This window comes from Zeus faber, assembly GCF_960531495.2.
Source record: "Zeus faber genome assembly, chromosome: 2".
In the NCBI taxonomy this organism is placed as follows: domain Eukaryota; kingdom Metazoa; phylum Chordata; class Actinopteri; order Zeiformes; family Zeidae; genus Zeus; species Zeus faber.
The window spans coordinates 41,257,245-41,278,435 of record NC_137189.1 but is presented as its reverse complement, the minus strand read 5'-3'; the positions used below and the strand labels follow the sequence as shown (position 1 = coordinate 41,278,435).

The 21,191-nt window shown below is 41.8% G+C and overlaps 1 protein-coding gene across 2 annotated transcripts in view; it reads right to left on the bottom strand.

Annotated features, from left to right (window-relative positions):
* Nucleotides 1-771: 771 nt before the first annotated feature.
* LOC307227253 (beta-galactoside alpha-2,6-sialyltransferase 2-like) overlaps nucleotides 772-21,191 on the bottom strand; it is a 36,904-nt gene continuing 16,484 nt past the window's right edge. For both annotated transcript variants that reach the window (XM_079996519.1, XM_079996520.1), the window contains exons 6-7: nucleotides 13,633-13,807; nucleotides 772-4,515 (exon numbers count right to left, since the gene is read on the bottom strand). In XM_079996519.1, coding sequence (XP_079852645.1) covers nucleotides 4,268-4,515; nucleotides 13,633-13,807 — 423 coding nt within the window. In that variant the 3' untranslated portion in view covers nucleotides 772-4,267. The remainder of the gene's footprint in view (nucleotides 4,516-13,632; nucleotides 13,808-21,191) is intronic.

Here is a 21,191-nt window from a genome sequence, read left to right as displayed (position 1 = left end):
CAAGTACTGTACTTGAAAAGAAAGACCTATTCTTGCCTGATTTTTCAATGTCAAAAATGTTCATCTCAAAAGTTACAAATGCCTTAACCTCCACTTTCTCATAAAGGTGGCTATTAAAGGCGCAAGGAGTTCCTTTGGAAATATTGACAATATGTTAAATAGATGTAATTCGATTCATGAAAGCCAAACATGAAGGTGTTACGATCAAAACCAATCCATCACCAAAACTTGTTGATCTGACCCCCCCCCCCCCTTCCCTTTGCCCTTCCACTTCCACCCACAGGTGGGCAGGATCCGGCAGACGTCGGCCAGGCAGAGGGAGTTCCACATCCTTTTCATGGTGGTGACCACCGTGGCGTGCTACCTGCTCTGCTGGATGCCCTACGGCGTGGTGGCCATGATGGCCACCTTTGGCCGCCCGGGCCTCATCTCCCCCGTGGCCAGCGTGGTGCCTTCCATCCTTGCCAAGAGCAGCACCGTCTTCAACCCGCTCATCTACATCCTATTGAACAAGCAGGTGAGAGAATTATGGGGATTTGTCGTTCCTAGCGGACAGAAGAAGTAAAAAGTAATTTCAAGGAAATCTTCTAACAGCTTCCCTTGTATTGTAAAACAAAACCTGTTGCACAAAAGAGTTACAAGCTTTTCATATTTTATTAACTAAGTAAAAAAGCTGTTTACAATTAAAACATTTTTACACGTAAATGAAATCACTCAGTGCAAACCATGAAGGTCAATATCAAAAGAGTAAAAAGAAAGGTAATACAAGGCTCTATATGTTTTCTTACTGCTGAGAGACAATCTCCCACAAGATTTGCAAAGTTCATGTCAGTATTTTCTGTGGAATTCACTGAAACAACACAAGGCTTCAACAGCCATAGTCCAACTTTAGTCTGCATCTTGGAAAAAAAATTCAGAATCGCAGTGTGGAAAGCCTTATATCTTTTTTGTATTTGCTTTTTACCCATATAGAGTTTCTACCTTCATTTTTGGACCTTTATAAAAAAAAAAAAAGCAGTAAAAAAAAATCTCAGTGTAATATTCTTACAAAGACATGGGTGTTAAAGATTCACGAAAATGTGAACCATTTTTTACAAACCATCTGTTTTTCAGAGGTTGGTGATTTGCGGATTTCTGCGAATCGGACCCCAAAGAGCTTGGAGGGAATAATTTGCCAGAAACATTTGGCATAACATGAAGAGTACTCTTCCTGCCACAGCCACAGGCCTTTTAATAAACTATATTATAGGATAATACTTTCATAGTTGCATTCATTTAACTCCACGACCCGAAGACAGACAAGATTTACACACTACCAACAACTCTCCATATAATGCCAATGACCCAGAAGAAGAACCTTTTTACAACTACGTTACTGATGTTTAAACTGCTGGTGCTCTCCTCTCCTGTGCTGCTCCTCCATCCAAGAGGCTCTGATACCTGTCTGAGAAAATACGGCTCACCCAGTCAATGCCTGCTTTTAAATATGGCCTTAAAGCATACTTTCAACCACAAAAGCATATCCTGATTTTATTTTAATATATTAAATATTGTATTTAGAATTTTCTAAATTACCATGTTATATATATGCTTGTTTATTTCTTTGCACACCAAAGTGAAAAAAGTAAACTTAAGTATTTTTTCTGAAAGTATACTTTTGTATACTTTCCATGTATTCACAGTAAGTATACTAAACTAGTGTTAAATTGATGCAGCTTGCAGTAAGCTGTGATTAGTATGTTAGAATGTTTTTTTATAAATGTACTACTTGAAATTATTTAAAATATATAAAACATTTAGTTTTGGTTACTTTTGACCAAAATAACATATTTTCAACTAGAATAGTAAAGTACAGCTTAACTTAGGTTAAAGGCGCAATAGACAACTTTTTTTGCTTTTACTTATTGTTGTGTTTAATGTTGATTGTACACTGTACAATCAACATATCACTATGTGCTCAGACCACATCTGGGTACGAAGCCTCGGGAAAATGTTGGATTTACTGCAGTGCGTCACAGGAACTGCATCAACCAACGCACTACCATTAGTGGAAATGGCAACTGTGGAACATCTACTCCATGTAGATTATAAACTCCTGAATATAAAAACAACTAATTGAAATGGGTTGAGAAATGTTAACGTTATAGTGCTTATTATCCATAAAAACCGCAGCTCCCCCGTTTACTTTATTTGTTTACAGGCCAGTCTTGCCCGTTCCAATATGGCCGCGACGTTGACGTATCGCAGCAACGGGCCGAAGCAGTCAATGCGGCATCTATGTAGACAGTATATGTCTGTGATTGCACAAACAAAAGAAGTAAAATTCAACTAAAATGTCCATGCTTCTTTCTTCCCTCTCATTTCCAAATGGGTGTATCAGTTCCACGGAGTGCTCGGAGGAAAATATAAAGCAATCCGGTTGTCTTTGCGCAAAAGTTGTTTATTGCCCCTGTATACTAATACAACTAATGCTGTAAATAAAGTAAATAAAAAAATATGTATACTCAGAATTTAATTATAAATAGGGTAGACCCTTTATATACGGAAAATATTAGTTCAGTCTAGAAAAATATACTTTTTTTTCCCACTTAAATGGAATGGTATTTTACCTCACCTTTTAATTATTACTTTTTCTTATATCTGGTAACTAAATAGGCAACTGTTTTTTAGTGTTCTATAAAGTCTATTATTATTATTATTATTATTATTATTATTATTATTATTATTATTATTATTATGACTTAGAGGCCTTCTTGGTAATTGTAATGCAGAAAGTATGAAGGGCCGCCAGTCAAGATGTCGCAGAACCGCTTTTGGAAACAGGCGGCCCGTTGTTCCGAGACTGCGACCTTCCAATATGAAAGCAATAGGTCATTTATCTTCCGGCTAACCTGCGTGGTCAGGGTGTTGTTTAGGTTATAACGTGCATACAACCTTGACAATTGATTTGAACTTTTTCATGACCTTCAAATTTCAATTCAGCGTCAGAGTATGTCGCTGGTTCCTCGGCAAACGCATTAACGTCCTGTCTGAGGAAACCAAGCCAAATCTGGAAATGTAATGTTTTCTTTTTTTTGTTTTTTTTAATTGGAGTCGAGAGCTGGGGGGGGGATGGGTGGTATTTTTGAGATGCCTGGACATTGTTAATGTTGTTTATCGGAATAGCATAGATTTGAGTGGCATTTCTCCCTAAGAATCTGCATTACTGCAATGTTCCGGATCTGGTTGGCACAATAGTGGATGTCAAAAGTTACAAACTTCCCACCAAGGAAGCGCTCTCGAATTCATTGGTCCGTAGAAATGAAGATGTAACATGTCCCAACTAAATTTTGCCAAACATTTAAACAGTGACAGATGAATCAGTTAATGTACCATAGCGGGCCACACACTACTATGAACTAACATGTTAATAACAAACATGTATTAAGTATGTTTTGCTGAGTCATTCATGAGTCGAAAGGTTGATATATGCTTTGTTTCCCTTGCGAAACAAAGGTCATAAACATGCGTGAAATTCCTCGAAAATGTTGGATTTGGGATTTTATTGTACTTTGTTAACCTCAATTAACTGTGACTTGAGAGGAATCTGTTATTTCCTTGAAAAGGCAGTAGGTCCCAGACTGAAGTATTGATGTGCTGGAAAAAACATCCACACCCTATTTTTTTACAGCAAGTGTTGGAAAACTGCTTGTATTTCACTACAATTGACCTGTAGGGACCCTGCCTGGACAGCCACCACAAACCAAAGTATCATTCTCAATTTTTATGTCCCTGCCACCCCTCGGACGTTGGTGAAAAAGTGTTTGTAACAGTAGTTAGTATAAGTAGTAGTAGTACAGCAGGATATAAATCTCATTACAGTGTTTGTTATTATTCCTCCACCCGTCCCTTGGCCTCGGTGTGCACCTACAGTCAGGCATTCCTCTCTGACTCGGACGAGATGTTACTCCACGCCTCATAAAAACCTTCTGGGAGGATAAAATGCTTGTTTTTATTTAACCCTTAAATGTTAAATGCCTTAAATGTTACAAGATCAGCTGACAACGGCCCAACCACCTCAAGTGCTCGGCCATAAATCTTCCTAAATATTTGCAGTTACTACCCAATGCTATTAGTTCTGGTTTCTGCTAAACGTCTCTGTCTGTGTGGTGGGGTTTGGCAGAGCAGACACTTGTTGATTGAAACATGACGGGGTGACTGGGGTTAGCGAGAGGAAGGCTTTGCCCCGCCACAGGTCAAGGTTTAAGCCACTCATCATCATCGTCTTTCACGGAGTGCAGTCAGTGGTGCTGAACCCCTGCAGTGTGACCCTGCCTTTCTGTTGCACATCCTCATCCGCTGCCGTGTTGATCCTCTGCACTAGCAGCTTCTCATAGAGCAACGGGTGGTAGGCGCCCAGTGTGCACGCCGCGTCGTAGTAGTGCTCGTGGTAGTGGCACAGGTCCGTCTGCCGCACCGACGGGATGTACTCGTACACGTGAACCTCCCGGCACAGCGCCATCATCAGGAGGATGCCTGCAGCGACAGAACAATAGCGATTAACTCCACTCTCACCTCTTATAGTCGGACCACAGTTGATCACCAATATACTGAAAGTATTGAATCTAACCTAACTATCTTAATTCTAACTATAGAGGCAGGAATCTGTCTGTCTGTGTGTATGTCCTTCGATTATCTCAACAACAGTTCATCCAATCGTCTTCACACACCCAAAGATGTGCAGTGTCGAATTTTGTGCAACTTGGATATGCGATAGATAAAATATTAATAAACTTCAATAAACCCTGAACAGCGAGCCGGCAGGTGGCTTTTGGCTTCAGCGCTCTGCGTCTAAAGTGTATGACTAACTGGCAGTTTCATCTTCCATTGTCGAACACAGGACTGAATCATTGACATTTTGTTAAATTATGCCACTCAAATGTCTTAGAAAGTCTTACATTTTGAACGGGCATGCGTTACAAAGTCTCACATTTTGAACGTGCACGCTAAGGACTGAATCATTAACATTAAACTCTGCCATTCAAATCTCTTTAAAGTTTTTTTTTGGATTAGGCATGCACTAGCATATTTGATGTATAAAAGTCTTGTTAAAAAGCATATTTCCACCCGTGAAGGCGTATGTAGTTATGCAGCAAGCTAAACACTCTCCCAAAAAAGTACCCAGGACAGGAGTTGACTTTACGTGTCTTTAATGGCAGCAGTGTGAAACTGTGGAACAGCACAAAAGTATGTTGATTAACAATCAGTCTCTATGCAAATGCACATAACCTGTCAATATGCTGTCATAACTCCTGCACTGTATGGTTACACAAATAAACTTTCATAAGGGAAATAACGAGGCGGATGGGAGGAGATGTTAGTCCGACTGCCCTGGGTTTGGCCCAACTGGCTGCGATATGGAAAACGACCTCCAAGACTGGTCTTAGGAACAGCCTTGCTGTGCCGTCCTTGCTGATCTTCACTTCGATATTCCTTACCCTCCCCATCGTCGCTGTGAAAGGTTCTTGTAACGAGGCTAAGGGGCCAGTCATTCATCTTGGCTTGGTTGTCCCTGTGTAGGACTACGGCCCCTTCCTGCATGTGTGGCGTTTCGCTTCTCCAGATGCGGCGTCCCTGCAGGCTGCCGATATATTCGCGTTTTCACCATTGCCAGAATGTGTCATGATCCTCCCTTATCTCCCAGTATTTATATTTGTTTTCATGTCTTATTTTCATCTGGTCATTTCCTCATGCCATGTCCCTAAACTCAATGTAATTTCTGAGCTTGGACTGGGCCAGCATGTCTTGAGTTCTATTCAGCACATAATTCTGCTTGGGCCAATTACCAACGGCGTTGAACAGCGTCAACAACACAAAACTATTTTTGTTTTTAAAAAAGCTTTCATTCAACAGTAAGAATATACATGTTTTATAAAAGTGTAATTATTTTGGAGTTTAAAAGTACGGACAACACAGCAAAATGTAGAGTCTATCAATATTATGAGTCTCGGGAAATCTGAAATCTGAAAATCTGTCATCAACCCCAACGGACTTCATCACGTCATCAACTTCTTCAGTTGTTGTCCGGTGGTTCTTGAAAATATTCTGTTTCATCATCACATTCAAATGTGAACAGTGAATGTGAAAAGTGAACTGACTATCATCGCGGAAAATGCTGTCCAGTACGGGCTGCTTAAACTGACTTGGATCTATCGCACTGGTCAGATTAAGGTCCGCGATATGATTTAGATCTTCCTCCACCCGCTTCTCGTAATCCATAACAACACAGGGAAATAAAAGTTTTCACAGACAAGTGAAACCGGATCCTCGTCTTTTTTACGGAAGAGACGTCAGTGACGTCAGCAGTTCTTACTCGAGTATACACGTTGGTACACGCTCCCTCCACAACGACGTCTCCATCTGTGTGTAAAAGTAGTACGATTTAAAGGTTGAACTCTATCAAAACGGCTTCACATTGTGACTTCGCATCACATGGAATATGGAGGAATGATCTTCACCTGGACGCTTACTTTAAAGGAAACGATCAATCTGCTTTGTTCAGCGCTATTCAGCGTCTTGGTAAGTAAACTGTGTTTCCCCATGAAATCGAACGGGAATATTTAACTCCACGGTTTAACATATTGCTACTATTTATAAATCAAACTCTGTTTTGAAAATACGTTGAGAGATTAAAAAAAACACAAAGGAACACAAATCTGGAAAAATCAAATTTTCCTTCAAGAAAGGTTTTTTCAACTTATTTGGCTGCTCCTGGCGATTCTAAAAATCCTCAAGATGGCAGGTTTTGTTGCGGTGGATCACATATGATATGTATATACAGTCATTTACGTAGTTATTTACAAATGTTCCATAAGGTTAGGTTTAAGGTTTGTAGCCATAAAGCGTTGGAACCGATATAGGATTTTGGTCCGTCTTTAAGAGGCTATATTTCAGGCTTATTTACCTGAAAGTTGGAGATGCATCGGAGGTTTCGGATAATCACATGCTGTTTCAGAAAAATCAATTAGCACTTGAGTACTTTAATGCTTACGTTTTATTGACCTGTCCAATCTAATTATATAAGAAGAATTAACTCTTTAGAGCATGACTATTCACCTCCCCACTGGCCTGACCAAGGACTCCTCTACCCCAAGGGTTAAGTGCTCCCATGGGGTGTTATTAAGGTTGCTACATCACTGTCCACAAACTAAACTGACAATATATTATTTCACTGTTACTACCACGGTCGTCTCCCGTTTCCATGTTAACACTTCTTTGACCAACTTTGACACAAACCCTGTTCTTCCCGCTTGCCTCTCGCCCAGTTCTACAGGTGTTTCCTCATCTTGTTCCACTGCCGGGACCAGAGCAACGAGAACGGGAACACATCCATGATTTCCAAGACCACCCGGGTGCGGCTTAACCACAGGGTGCACAATGCGCCGGTAGACACTGTGCAGGTCTCGGAGTCGCAGCACGATGAGCAGAGGCTCAACAGTGAGTGCGTCAGCCCAGAGGTCTCGCACAAGATGTCCCTCCCCGTGGAACTGTCCGACACTTCCTGAGGAGGGACCCCTGTGACCTTCCTCGAAATCCCTCTCACGTTCCACCATTACACCAGTTATGAACTAACCGTCTCGCGGTTGTTTGTTTTCAATTTTAATCGGTGGTACCTGTTCACTGGTGGCACACTGAAAAACTCAGAGCCGCCATGTTTTAGGGAGGATAGGGAGGGGGTGACGACCTTGAAATAGTCTGTACCAAGGCTTGTTTTGTGTTGCCATTGTCAACTCCACTGAATCCTCCACCTCAAAGTCTCCATGCCATCATCATGGCAAGTGTGTCGAGAACCGTCCTGTGATGCCCTGACGCAATGCTCGCACGATCAAACTGTTGAAGAACCGCTGCAAGGTGTTTCCTCCCCATCACAACTTTGTATAGGGTTCCTACGCAGTATGTAAATGTATGGAATTTGATTTTAGTTATTTCTAGGTTTCGATAAGTATGGAAAAATATTTATGTTTCCAGACAACTGCCCCTATTCTGTTTTTTTTTTAATTTAAAATTCTGAATTTCAAAAAATATATTGATCATTCAAGCAGTGTTTTTCATGCCGTTTGGCGTCTGGAGCAGGCAGCCAGCGCAGCCAAAATGCTTACCACTGTGTGAGAGAGCGCGGGCCAGAGAGAGCTTGATGTCGTGGAAAGCAAGGCAAGAAGTATGGCGTGCGGCTGAACACACACACTCCCCTACGCCTGTACGTTATAGCCTGAAAAACAGCTCTGCCCCAAGTGCCTTATAGCTGTACTAAATCCGGACATCCGCAAACAAATTAGTTTGAAAGAAAATGCGGCAATATCTTTGAAATGCACATATAGGTACATAGCATCGCAAATAACCAAAAATAAAAGGGGACCTATTATGCTCATTTCCACTCTCACTATTATTGTTCTTGGACTCCACTAGAGTGGCTTTGCATGATTCACAGTTCAAAAAAATACATTATTTGTCTTGTACTTGCCCTTTACGCAGCCCCTAAATTGAGCCTCTGCTAAAACAGGCCGTTTTAGCTCATGTCTCCTTAAGGCCCCTCTTCCTAAAAGCCCACTTTCTTCTGATTGGCCCACTCCAAGAAGCGGGTCGAGAGCCGTACCCTCCGTAAACTTTTACTGATTTCACCTTATAATGTCCACCAAAATCTGTTTCTGAAGAAATTCAAGGCGAGAAATAAGCAATCCAGTTGCTGAATAATGAGTAATTAGATCTACAAGGCCTCATATAAAAGTTTGTTCCGACTTTCGCCGAGGTCAACGAAGCAGCCTGGCTTGGGGCTTTTTAGTTTCATTCAGTCACGGAAACGTCATGAAATAAATAAATTTACGGTTTCGTGTGGAGAAACGCAGAGCAGATCGCGCAGAGCAGATCGCGCACCGCAGCCTCCAGTAAGCTTATGAGACACACACACACACACACACACACAGAAACACACAGCAAATACTTACATTTTCCTCGTCTGCAGTTTTGTCCCGGACAGTTGGTATTAATTCCTCTTTCTCTTAAAAGTCGTAGTTTGTTCAGACTTTTGTTGCCGTTCTCCTGCCTTGTGGGAGACACGGACACCGCACCGCGACTCTCCAATGTGGGGATTTTTTTTTGTTTCATGTAATTATCGGAAAATAAAATAAAATAAATAAATACATCTATAATCAAAACACTATAAAAACAATAACATTAACACTATTTTGTATTGGTTTTGTTTTTTGAGAAACGCACAGCGGATCGGATGGAGCAGATAACCATAAAAATAAATCTGTGACGAGCTGACGTCATGTCGTGCAGAGAGAGTAGGAAAAAACATTTTTAAAGCGAGCGTTCGGAGCGGTCGGAAGCCTGAGCATTTTGTCCACAGCGATTACTTTGTCATTAGTTTCCCTCATTATTTGACACTTTGGCTGCATCTTATATGAAAATCTGACATTGTAACATTATATATATGACAGAACATTTATTAGTTATGCAGTGATTTTATTTTTTTTTAACTAAAAAGTAAACGGACCATCTTTTCTGCGTATAGAAACCATACCTTTGTGGCTGCGTTCATCATTGTTTCCATGGACACAGCGAATAAACAAGTCCGCACAGACTATAATATATGGAGGGAACAATAATATAATATTATTTACTCAATATGTTAAGGGAAAATAATACAAGTATAGGCAGCACCAGTTAGCTTACTTGCTCTTTGGGCAGAGATGTTTGACAGTGGAACGTTGTCCAACTTTCTGTGTAGGAGTGTGGACTGAACGGCGACAATGGGTAAATGCAAGTTTTTCCGAGGGCTGGCTTGACAATCCCGAGTTCAACTTGTCTGGGTTTGGCAATTGATTGGTATGAGCTACAGTACCTAACTATAATCTTCTGGTAATTATTTGGCAACATAATGGCATACATAGTCAGAATGTAACTTACATATTAACAGTTGGATTTTAAAACCATTTATTTACATTATAAACATCTAGCTATTTGTACTCAGATGTCACATATGGTCTGAAAAATACATTGAGAAGTCTGGAAATTTAAATCTGGAAACGTATGGAATTTTTGAAATGGCAAAGCAGCAATCAGCTGCTATGTGTCGCTTTTTATCGGGGGAAACTCGACCAACACTTTTCTGGCGATTGTAAGGGTAGTTCATGCGACAGTCGAAAGAGGAAGTCCTAATAAAGAACCACAACAGAACAACAGAAATGACAAGGATTCAGCTGCTTAAGGAGCTGATCACCTGGTGTGATGTTTTCATCCTCCCTTTCAAATTGGCTCTGTCAGGATGGGCTGTAAATATGCATTGCACTGGTCTTGACTGAACACAGTACGCTTGTAACACATTTAATCTCATGTCCCAGCAAACCAAATAAACCTCTTAGGTTATTATTTGACTCTCATAGCTTGGACAAGAGGGAGAGAAATTGTCTTACATAAGGTCAAATTTGAAGTATCCAATCACCATGTCTGAATCGACCAACAAGAGTCGCCTTTAAAACTACATAATGCAGCTTTGAGAGGAAAACCCAGTCGTTTAGGGGGCACAATTCATGGTTCTGTGCCTAAAGGAAATGTTGTCTATTTTTTATATGGTGTCTTGCTTGATCCAACTCTATGTGCATTCGAAGGAAGCTGCTCTATGATGTTGTTTGTAATTGTTTGGTGGGGAAAACATTGAATAAAGTTGCTGTGAGTCAAAGCCTGTGTGTCAATCTGTTTCTAAAGAGTACTGTGTTTAACACTTTGGGATTATATATCAGAATCGGAATGGTTTAAAAAACAAATACGTAAATACGTAAAATGTAAATCAAAGTTATGTTCATCTAAAAAATAATTTTGTGATAGAATAAATCCTATTATTTACTTTACTACTACTTTACTACTCATTCTGCTAGACTTATCAGCTGCTTTTGACACTGTCAATCATTGCATACTCCTGTCCATACTCTCAAGTATGGGCATAACGGGCAGTGCACTTTCCTGGTTCGAATCTTACCTTACTGGGCGCTCGTTCAGTGTGTCTGTGCCTCACAACCTCACCACAGGGGTGCCCCAAGGCTCGGTGCTAGGACCCTCCTCTTTGCCATATACACCACCTCACTGGGCCCGATCATCCGCTCACATGGCTTTTCATATCACTGCTATGCGGATGATACTCAACTCTATCTGTCCTTCCCGCCCGACGACCCTACTGTCTCGACGCGGATCTCGGATTGTCTCGCTGACATATCCACATGGATGAAGGATTATCATCTTCAACTAAATCTGGCGAAAACGGAACTGCTGGTCTTCCCGGCCAAACAAGGTATTTATCACAACATTGATATTAAAATCGACTCTCTATCTCTTGTTCCTACCAAGGCTGCAAGGAATCTTGGTGTCATTATTGATGACCAACTGACATTCTCGGACCATGTTGCCGCCGTCTCCCGGTCCTGCCGCTTCGCACTACTCAACATCCGAAAAGTCAGGCCGTACCTGACCCAATATGCCACTCAACTGCTGGTACAAACCTTGGTGATGTCCCGTCTCGACAACTGCAACGCCCTATTAACAGGCTTGCCGGCCTGTGCGGTGAAGCCACTACAGATGATACAGAATGCGGCGGTGCGACTGGTGTTCAACCAGCCAAAGAGGGCACATGTCACTCCGCTGCTCATCGAGCTCCACTGGTTACCTGTAGCCGCCCGCATCAAGTTCAAGTCTCTTATGCTGGCCTACAGAGTGATTGCTGGGAATGCTCCCGCCTACTTAAATGCTCTTGTAAGAGCACATGTTGCCCCCCGGATGCTGCGCTCGTCAAATGAGCGTCGCCTGGCTCTGCCGGCCGTACAGCCACGGCAATCCAGGCTATTCTCATTTGTAGTTCCACGTTGGTGGAACGAGCTGCCAAAAATGACCAGAGCGGGGTCCTCCCTCTCTGTCTTCAAGAAGCACTTGAAGACCCAGCTCTTCAGTGAGTACCTCCTGTCCTAATCTACAATTACTTAGCACCACCTTGCAGTATTTATTGTTACACGAATGTTGTTGTTACACTAATCTCTGTCGCAATGTAGCTGAATGTTATTCTCCCTTGTAAGTCGCTTTGGATAAAAGCGTCTGCTAAATGACTAAATGTAAATGTAAATGTAATATATTATCAGTGTTTCCCAATGTGTGGGCCGTGAAGGTACTGCAGGTGGGCCTAAAGAGGTAATTTACAATAAATAAATAAAATGTTTTTTATTTTCAATTTAAAATGAAGTTTGAAATTACCAAATGTTATGATTAAACAAATACATATCGTAAAAAGTAATCACAACTAATAAAACAAAGCCACAGGATTTCAATTGCGTGTTTTTTATCTGACCTATTTTTGAATCGAATCTTATATCTTATAGACCAGTCAACTCAATCTCAAAATCAAATGTATTGCTTATTGTTATTAAAAAAAAAATTTTTTATGTGGCATAAAGGACCGATCAAACATGCACCCACAGATTTCCACACTTTAAATGTTACCATCTGTTCCTAGAATCCTGTTTCGTTCAGTCATAAATCCCAAGCTTTAAATATACATCTACTGTCAAAATGGTTAAAATTCATCGCTCAATAAGTTGTAACGCTCTGAATATTCTCTTTTTAACGGTGATAACACTCTAAATGACAGAAGACTGAATGGGTCAAATTGAATGTTGCATCACATTTTGAGTGACAACTCGTCTTCGGTTACCGCAAATTGGCTTCAGCAGACGAGCAGGATGGATTCATTTTGACCTTTTCTTGGGATCAATTCACAAACCCTGATGAGACGTGGAATTCTCCCAGGTCAGTGTATGAAAATATAAAGAGTGGGAAGTAAATGCGTCCCCTGCTCAATTTCCCGCACAAAGCCAAGACCCTAAGAGAACGGCGACCAATTTAATAAGAAAATGTATTAGTACCTTATTTTTAAATTACCTTATTCTTTGGTGTGAAGACACATTCGACCTTCAAACTCCCCTATAACTGCTGGTCGCCGGTTACGGTTATAGGTTTGATGTTCTAGACTGTTTCCTTTTGTGTTTGACCATTTTAAACTCAACTTCAACCAATCTCCCATATAAATGTATTGATTGTATTATTTTGCGATAATGACCAGCTCCCTGCACATTTACTACTACTGCCTACAGATTTAGAATGATTTTAAAACTAGTATGCCTAAGTTAAGAGCTTCTGCTTAGAAAAATAGTTCTACAACAATGGAACTTACACTGCAACAACACGGCGAACTGAAGAAACTTCTCTCAAGTGACTTCGCCCTACATACCTATTTACCTGATGGTGAATTGTGAAATTGGACATATCTGCATTAATCTCTTCAAGTGTCCCATTGTAGTTCATATGTTGTGTCACAGGATGGCGCCACTAGCTAGTGTTAGCATTCGCATGTAGGTGGCGTGAAACGAGGCAAGTGATTCCCGGCGGGGAGCTGGTTGGCATGAAAAAATTATTAGTCATTATTAACGCACCGGCGGCCACTATTCACAAATAACTCACACCACGATTGCCGCTATTTACCAGTCAGAATGGAGTATTCCACAGAGCCGTGTAATAAACGGTTATGGTCCTGTTTTGCAGACAGAGACGTACCGATGAAGCCGGAGGAGGGCGGGTTGGGCTGGATGTTCTCTTGCGTGTTGGACTGGATCACGTCCCACAAGCGCCAGATGTAGCCGGGGTGGAGGATGTAGAATGGCTGCTCCGGAAGCCAGCGCCGCCGCTCACTATACGGCGTGAAGAGGTCATAGTCGGGGTTCTGGTACCACTGCAGGACAGGGAGCAGGGGGGCCCATGTGTTGGTACAGAGTGACATGAGATTTGATTCTTCTACTCTTTTTTTTTTTTAAGCATCATGAGGCTGACTCGTTTGTAATCTTGAGACCTGACACCTCATACAATACCCAAATAAAATCAACTGAACATCCCCGCATTAACCTGCAACAATGGACTGTCCCAACTCCCTATTGTTTCTGGTGCTGCATTCCACTGAAGTTGGAACTCGGAAAACTCAAGATTTCCTCCCGGGAAAAGTACAAAGGAATGGCCATTTAAGTCAGTATTTCAGGGATCCCGAGTTTACTGAGATAACAGACCTGACTTCACAGTAACATGGCGGCACACACTTAACGTTAACGGTGAACAAAGTTCCCTTTACCTAACCTGGATCTAAACTACTCTGTCATGTGAACATACACCTCGCGGCTTGTAGAATTCCCAGGCTTGCCAAACAACCACACATTTGCCGCGGGTATGAATGACCTCCCGAACGGAAGCCGTGGAAAGCATTAGCTCGGACTCACCAGTCTCACCATTACTGCGCACCTGCAGGTAAGGATGTGAGTAGGCAAACCTAACTAGACAACAGCTGGACACTAACGAGTGCTTATGAAAGATTGATCTATGTTCTTTTTGGTCTTTCAATTCCACCTTCAGAAACAAATATAGCAAGACAGACACTTTGGCGAGTGAGCACGCCAGGGTACACGTGACTTTAATGTATGTGTTGTATGTGTATGGTTTTCTTTGCTGCGACAGAGCAAAGCAGAAAAAGGCATGTGTGTATGTGTATGCACTAGACTAGCAATGACAGAGATGACGGAGTACACTTAAACTGCCAGTATGTTGAGTGTTCATATGGCGTGAACTCTCCATTTGATTATTTTTATAATGAAACTAACTGTAGCACTCTGTTTTAAAAGGCTTTAGCTAGTGAAGTGGATGATCACATGTTGCTGTGCTGGCTGTTATAGAGGGTGTAAAATGGAGGGCAGGTAAACAAAATCTCCAAAACCGCTGAACGTACCCACGCCGCCGACTTGATACATTTAGAGCTTGATGCTTTGTTAATACGAGGTCGAACGGCCAGACAGGGGTAGGGCTACACAGCTTTACCACATTAATCTCATAATGGAGTGGAGGCAAAAGGGGTCTCTGGCCACCACCGTAATCCAGGGCATTGAGCTGGGGCCGGAGGTCCCACCGCGGCCATGTCCCATTACAGTGGCAGATTGCGGATGTCTTCTCCTCCCTTCCAGGTTACACGTCTCTCATCCACTACCATGTGGAGACTACTCTGAGGCTGAGAGTGCGCTCCTGAACATACCGCCTGATCAAACATAAGCGCAAAATCGTGCAGGCAGAATTGAAGGCCATGTTGGACATGGGGGTGAAAGAGGAGTCTACACGTGACAAGTTTAGTCCCATTGTTCTGGTAGGTAAGCCCGATGTGTCGGTCCCGTTCTGTGTAGACTACAGGAAGGTGAACGAGGTGTTGAAATTTGAGTCCTATCTGATGCCCTGGTTGACGAACTTCTTGACCAGTTAGGCACAGCAAAACTTTTCTACAACACTGGATTTAACGAAGGGCTACTGGCAGATTCCCTTGTCTCCGGAGTCCAAGGAAAAATTTGCTTTCCCTACTCCGCAGGGTCTTTATCAATTAATTGTGCTTCCATTCGGGTTGTTCGGTGCCCCCGCCACCTTTTAGAGACTCACAGACCAGGTCCTGCAGCTGCATGCAGTGTACACTGCTGCCTACTTAGACAACTTTATTATCTATAGTGACACCTGGAAGCAACACATCCAGCATGGACATCGAGTCCCTGACGGGAGCAGGGTTCACCGCCAACCCTAAGAAGTGTGCAGTGTGCAGTGTGCAGGTATGGTATCTAGGGTACCACTTGGGTGGAGGACTGCTCCGACCCGAAATAGATAAAATGCAAGTCAAAAAAGGTAAAACAGTTCTAAGGGCTGGCAGCCCTTAGAACTATAGGAGGTTTTTAGCCGGCTTTTCTAAGCTGACCAGCCCTTTGTCTGATTTATTGTAACTCAGAAAGGTGCATCAGATCTGGTCCAGTGGGCTGAGAGGTGCTAACACCTGTTTCAGAAAGCAAAAGCAGCTCTCTGCAGCCAGTCAGTGCCGTTTACTCCTAACTTTTCTCTCCCTTTCTGCCTCTAGACCGACGAGTTGGACAGAGGGTTGGGGGCAGTGTTGTCCCATCAGGTGGAGGGTGCTGACCGGTTAGTGCTGTACTTCAGCCATTAGGTGGCTGAACAAGAGTCAAGGTATAGCGGTGTGTAGTGCCTGGTGATCAATTGGGCAGTCAGCTCCCTCCGGTGTTACCTCCTGGGGCGCCCTTTCAGCCTCTTTACGGACCACACCCTGCTGCATTGGCTTCGAGGCATGAAGGATACCAATGCCTGGATCACCCAGTGGTATCTGGCTCTTCAGCCTCATGTGGCAAAGTAAATAATCCATGCATCAGTGTGTCAGCGGGGGGGGCTCATGCATTTACGCCACTGGGAGTCATTATGCATTTACGCCACTGCTAATGCCACTTTAAGTTATTATTTTCAAATCCCAATAACAGGTATCTGATCGTGCAACCACCACACTCCGTTCCGTGGCCGTGGAGCTGTCCATGGGCCTAGAGGAGTTAATTCTTGATACATTTATCACTGTCTTCTATTTTTAAAGAACACAAGCAGACAAACTTATTTCTGATAAATGGGATTTATTTTTTCATGCTAAAATATTGAATAAATGAAATGACAGTAAAATATATGATAAAGAAAATAAGAAAACTATTATAGGGTTTTAAATGGTGACAAAACTTTAACTGAGGGACAATAGTGAGGGAGAAAGTTACGTGACTCTTGCATCAAAACAATAATTGCGAGATACACGCTAAGGCAAGTTATCTTCTCTAACAGGGACATTTATTTATCAACTCGTATCATGAAGCAGATTTGAACCTTTTGCCTTACTTGTTGTCAGAGGTTGAAAGTTTATCTGACTTCCCAAAGTTTGTGGATAGCATTGTGTCTGCTCACTGAACTGCCGGTTTGTCTGCCAGCGGTTTCAGGCTATGCCATTTGAGAGTCAAGCTGTCAGTTGCTTCCCAGGTGAACCGGGATGGTTCACCGAGCAGAGGAGTTGGTGACCACAGCCTGCTATGACAGCAACTTCACTTCAGGGGACCAAATCGTACAGGGAGCAGCCGATTCGGTTCTACGGATGTCAGGGTTGTCTAGCAACGGCTCATGTGTTCTTCTGAGGTTGTGGCTTAATGTTGAATAATATTAATCTGGCTACACTGAAGTTAGTGTAGCTAGGATCAGCTAGGATCAGTCTTTCATGGAGTCGGTTGAAAGACATTAAAAAAGGGAACGAAACATTGCAAAAACCTCAAGGTTTATTAATACTAAAATAATAAAAAACTAAATAATAAAACACAGTCCTTCATTTGGGTAACTGAAGCAGACTATTTGCACAAGGACTTTAGTTGAAAACCAAACTATTTTTTTCCGCTGTGTAGAGAATGTGCGAATTAGGCATGTGTGTGAGTGCTGGTTACTTAATCCCATCACACACACACAAATGTACACACCATATCAGAGCCCATATCCACAATGGGTGGGTAAATACCATTCGGGCAAATCCCTTGGGCAAAACAGACACAAAGGAGACACCGCCCCAAATCCGCCCAAACCAGCCTCCCAGAATGCTTATCTGCTTATCTGTTCAAACACTTATTCTGTTTTGTATTACCGGTGTTGGCTCCGCATGATTTAATTAGACCATGCCCGGGATCAAATAAAAATAAAAAACGTGAAAAAAAAAAGTATGACTTCAGAAGTCATATTTGCTTTCCCCCAAACCTCGAAATTAAATAAAATTTGGATGGGTTGTCTGCGTTTCATCCTTTTGCTGTTGGGTTGTTTTTTTTGAGTTGTTTTTTTTGTGCGTCTGTCTCCGCTTTCTTCATGCAATATTAAGGGATATTGATCTGTATGTTTCTAAGTGTTTTCTCTAAATTAAGATGTAAAAAGAACAACATGTAAAATGCAATCAAATCCATCGCACTTTTTTGAATCTTTATCGCACTTATATAGACTCACTTAGCACTTTATTAGGAACACAATACTAATACTGGGTCGGCCTCCCTTTGCTTCCGTAACAGCCTCAATTCTTCTTGGCATGGATTCCATAAGATGTTTGAAACATTCCTTTGAGAGTCTGTCTCCATGTGGACATGATTGCGTCACGCAATTCCTGCAGATTTGTCAGCTGCACATTCATGCTGTGAATCTCCCGTTCTATCACATACCAAAGGCATTCTATTGGATTCAGATCCGGTGACTGGGAAGGAAACTGAAGAACATTGAACTTATTACTCACATGTTCATGAAACCATTTAGAGACGACTTTTACTTTGTGACATGGTGCATAATCATGCTGGAAGTAGCCATTAGAAGATGGATAAATTGTGGCCATGAAGGGATGCACATAGTCAGCAACAATACTCAAATAAGCTGTGGCATTCAAGTACTGATTGATACACAACCGCCACCAGCATGGACTGTTGACCCGAGGCAGGTTGTGTCCATGGATTCATGCTGTTGGCACCAAATTCTGACCCTACCATCTGTGTGCCTCAGCAGAAATCGAGATTCATCAGACCAGGCTACTTTTTTCAAGTCTTCGGCTGTCCAGTTTTGGTGAGCCTGTGCAAGTTTCTGTTCTTGTCTGACAGAAGTGGAACCCGACATGGTCTTTTGCTGTTGTAGCCCATCCGCCTCAAGGTTCGACATTTTCTGTTCAGGGTTTTTTGTTTTCTTTCCGCACCATTCTGAGTAAACTCAAGAGACTGTTGTGCATGAAAATCCCAGGAGATCTGCAGCTACAGAAATACTCAAACAAGCCCGTCTGGCACCAACAATCATGCTGTGGTAGAAAACACTGAGATCACATTTTTCCCCCCATTCTGATGGTTGATGTGGACATTAAATGAAGCTGCTGACCCTTATCTGCATGATTTTTCTCATTGCACTGCATAAGACGATGGGCTGATTAGATAATTGCATGAATAAGTAGGTGCACAGGTGTCCCTAATAAAGTGTTGCTTTGTCTGGCAAATTGGTTACAACTGGTTACAAAATAAGTAATTGAATATTTGAGAGAGATATTTTATTTTTATTAATTTACATTTATTTCTTTATAAAATATAAAATACAGATTGATGAAATTTTAAATAAAAAAGGCTTAGCATACTGAAATATGCTAATCTTAGAATAAGTTTCAATACGCTAACCATTTTTAAGACTGAGGCTTTTTATTGAAGAGGATTTACCACTAATAATATTAATAATTGTCCGTTTTGATGCTGTTTACATCAAGTGAGGTTGTGGCAGACTCTGGGGTGTGGTCGAGCGGGCTCTGGGAAGCGAGGGGAAGTCAGCATGGTAGACTGACGCTCCCCGCCTCGGTGCCAGCTGTGGCCAATTGAATGACAGGCCAACCACAGCAGCTGGGAAGATTTATTATACTTCTGTTTTATCTTGCAGTGAGGAGGATGGCATGGACGGTGCGGGAGCGCTCTGAGGGAGTCCCAGTCGAAGCCCATCCCTGAAAGTTCTATATTCACTGTACAATCCTCACTTTAACTTGTCTGATAAAACTGAGTGGAATAAAACTCGCCGTGCCAGCGCTTCAACACTGCTGAATCCCGTGTCACGCAGCCTTGGGGAGAACCTGGGTAGCGAATGCACTACAGAGTTATTATAATAATGGTTTAGCCTACCACCAATTGGGAAAAGCCTTTCTATTAACAATTAAGGAGTCTTAAATAGACAAAAAGACATGTAAAATGTGAGTTGAAAATTTTTTTAAAAATGAAATTGAAGTATCAGAGCTTCAAAACAAGGTGTCGCTTGTGCAAATCAAGCAAATATTTTTAAAGCTATGACTTGTTGGCAAAGGGTGTGGCAAACTGTGTTTCTGAGATAATCACCTTCAAAGTTTTCCCCACACTTGGCTTCATTCAGCCAGCTCCCAGAATGCAAATTGATTGGAGGACCAATAGAGCCTGGCTACTTATCACATGGCCACTTGACACCATGCTGAATGGGGACTTGACACCCTGCTGAATGGGGAAATCTCTGCATTGTTCTTGTGTTTTGAGGGAATGTTGAACAGAGTCATCAACATTTTTTTTTTAAAAAGCTTTATTTTAACAGTAAGAATATATATGTTTTACAAAAGCGGAATTATTAAGGAGTTTAAAAATGCGAACAACACAACAAAATGTAGAGTCTATCAATAATATGAGTCTCTGTATATCAGTCTCGGTGTGTTACTTAATATACAATGTGTGTATGCCAAATATATTCAAAGCTCTTGGTGTTTTTATGTGGGCTAACCCCAATCAACCCCAGCTACACTCTCAGAGCCTGTTTGGGGCTGCCTCTTTTCATTTTCTTTTCGCCCCGGCTGCATTTGCAGGTAAACTTGAGAATCTTGTGCATTGCTACTTGTTCATAATGTGCATCACCAACCTCAACGGACTTTATCACGTCATCAACTTCTTCCGTTGTAACAACGGGCGTATCGTCGGTCTCTTCCGGTGGTTCTTGAAAATATTCCGTTTCATCGCCGCATTTAGGTTGAAATCCGCTGTTTGAAATGTTCTCCAAGTGCGGGATAAAGACGGTATCAGATACAGATCTGACTATCACAGCAGAAAATGAAGTCCAGTACGCGCTGCTTAAACTGACTTGGATCTATCGCACTGGTCAGATTAAGGTCCGCGATATGATTTGGATCCGCCACCCACTTCTCATAATCCATAACAACACGGAGATGAAAGTTTTCACTGACAAGTGAAACTGGATTCTCGCAAGTGACATCAGCTTGATTTCTTCGTTGATATACGCCCCCTACACGATAATGTCTCCGTGTGTATATAAAAGTAGTACCATTTAAAAGTTGAACTTTATCAAAACGGTTTCACATTGTGACTTCACATCACATGGAATATGGAGGAATGATCTTCACCTGGACGCTCGCTTTAAAGGATACCATCGATCGGCTTTGTTCAGCATTTTTCAACGTTTCGGTAAGTGAACTGTGTTTCCCCATTTAATCTAACGGGAATATTTAACTTTACTGTTCAACATTTTTCTACTATTTAAAAATCAAACTTGGTTTTACGTAGGTTGAGAGATTAAAAAAAAAAAAAACACAAAGGAACACAAATCTGGAAAAATCTAATTTTACTTCTAGAAAGGCTTTTTCAATTTATTTGGCTGCACCTTTTAGACAATGTGGGATTTACTGCTGTGGGTCACATATTTACTTTAATGCCAAA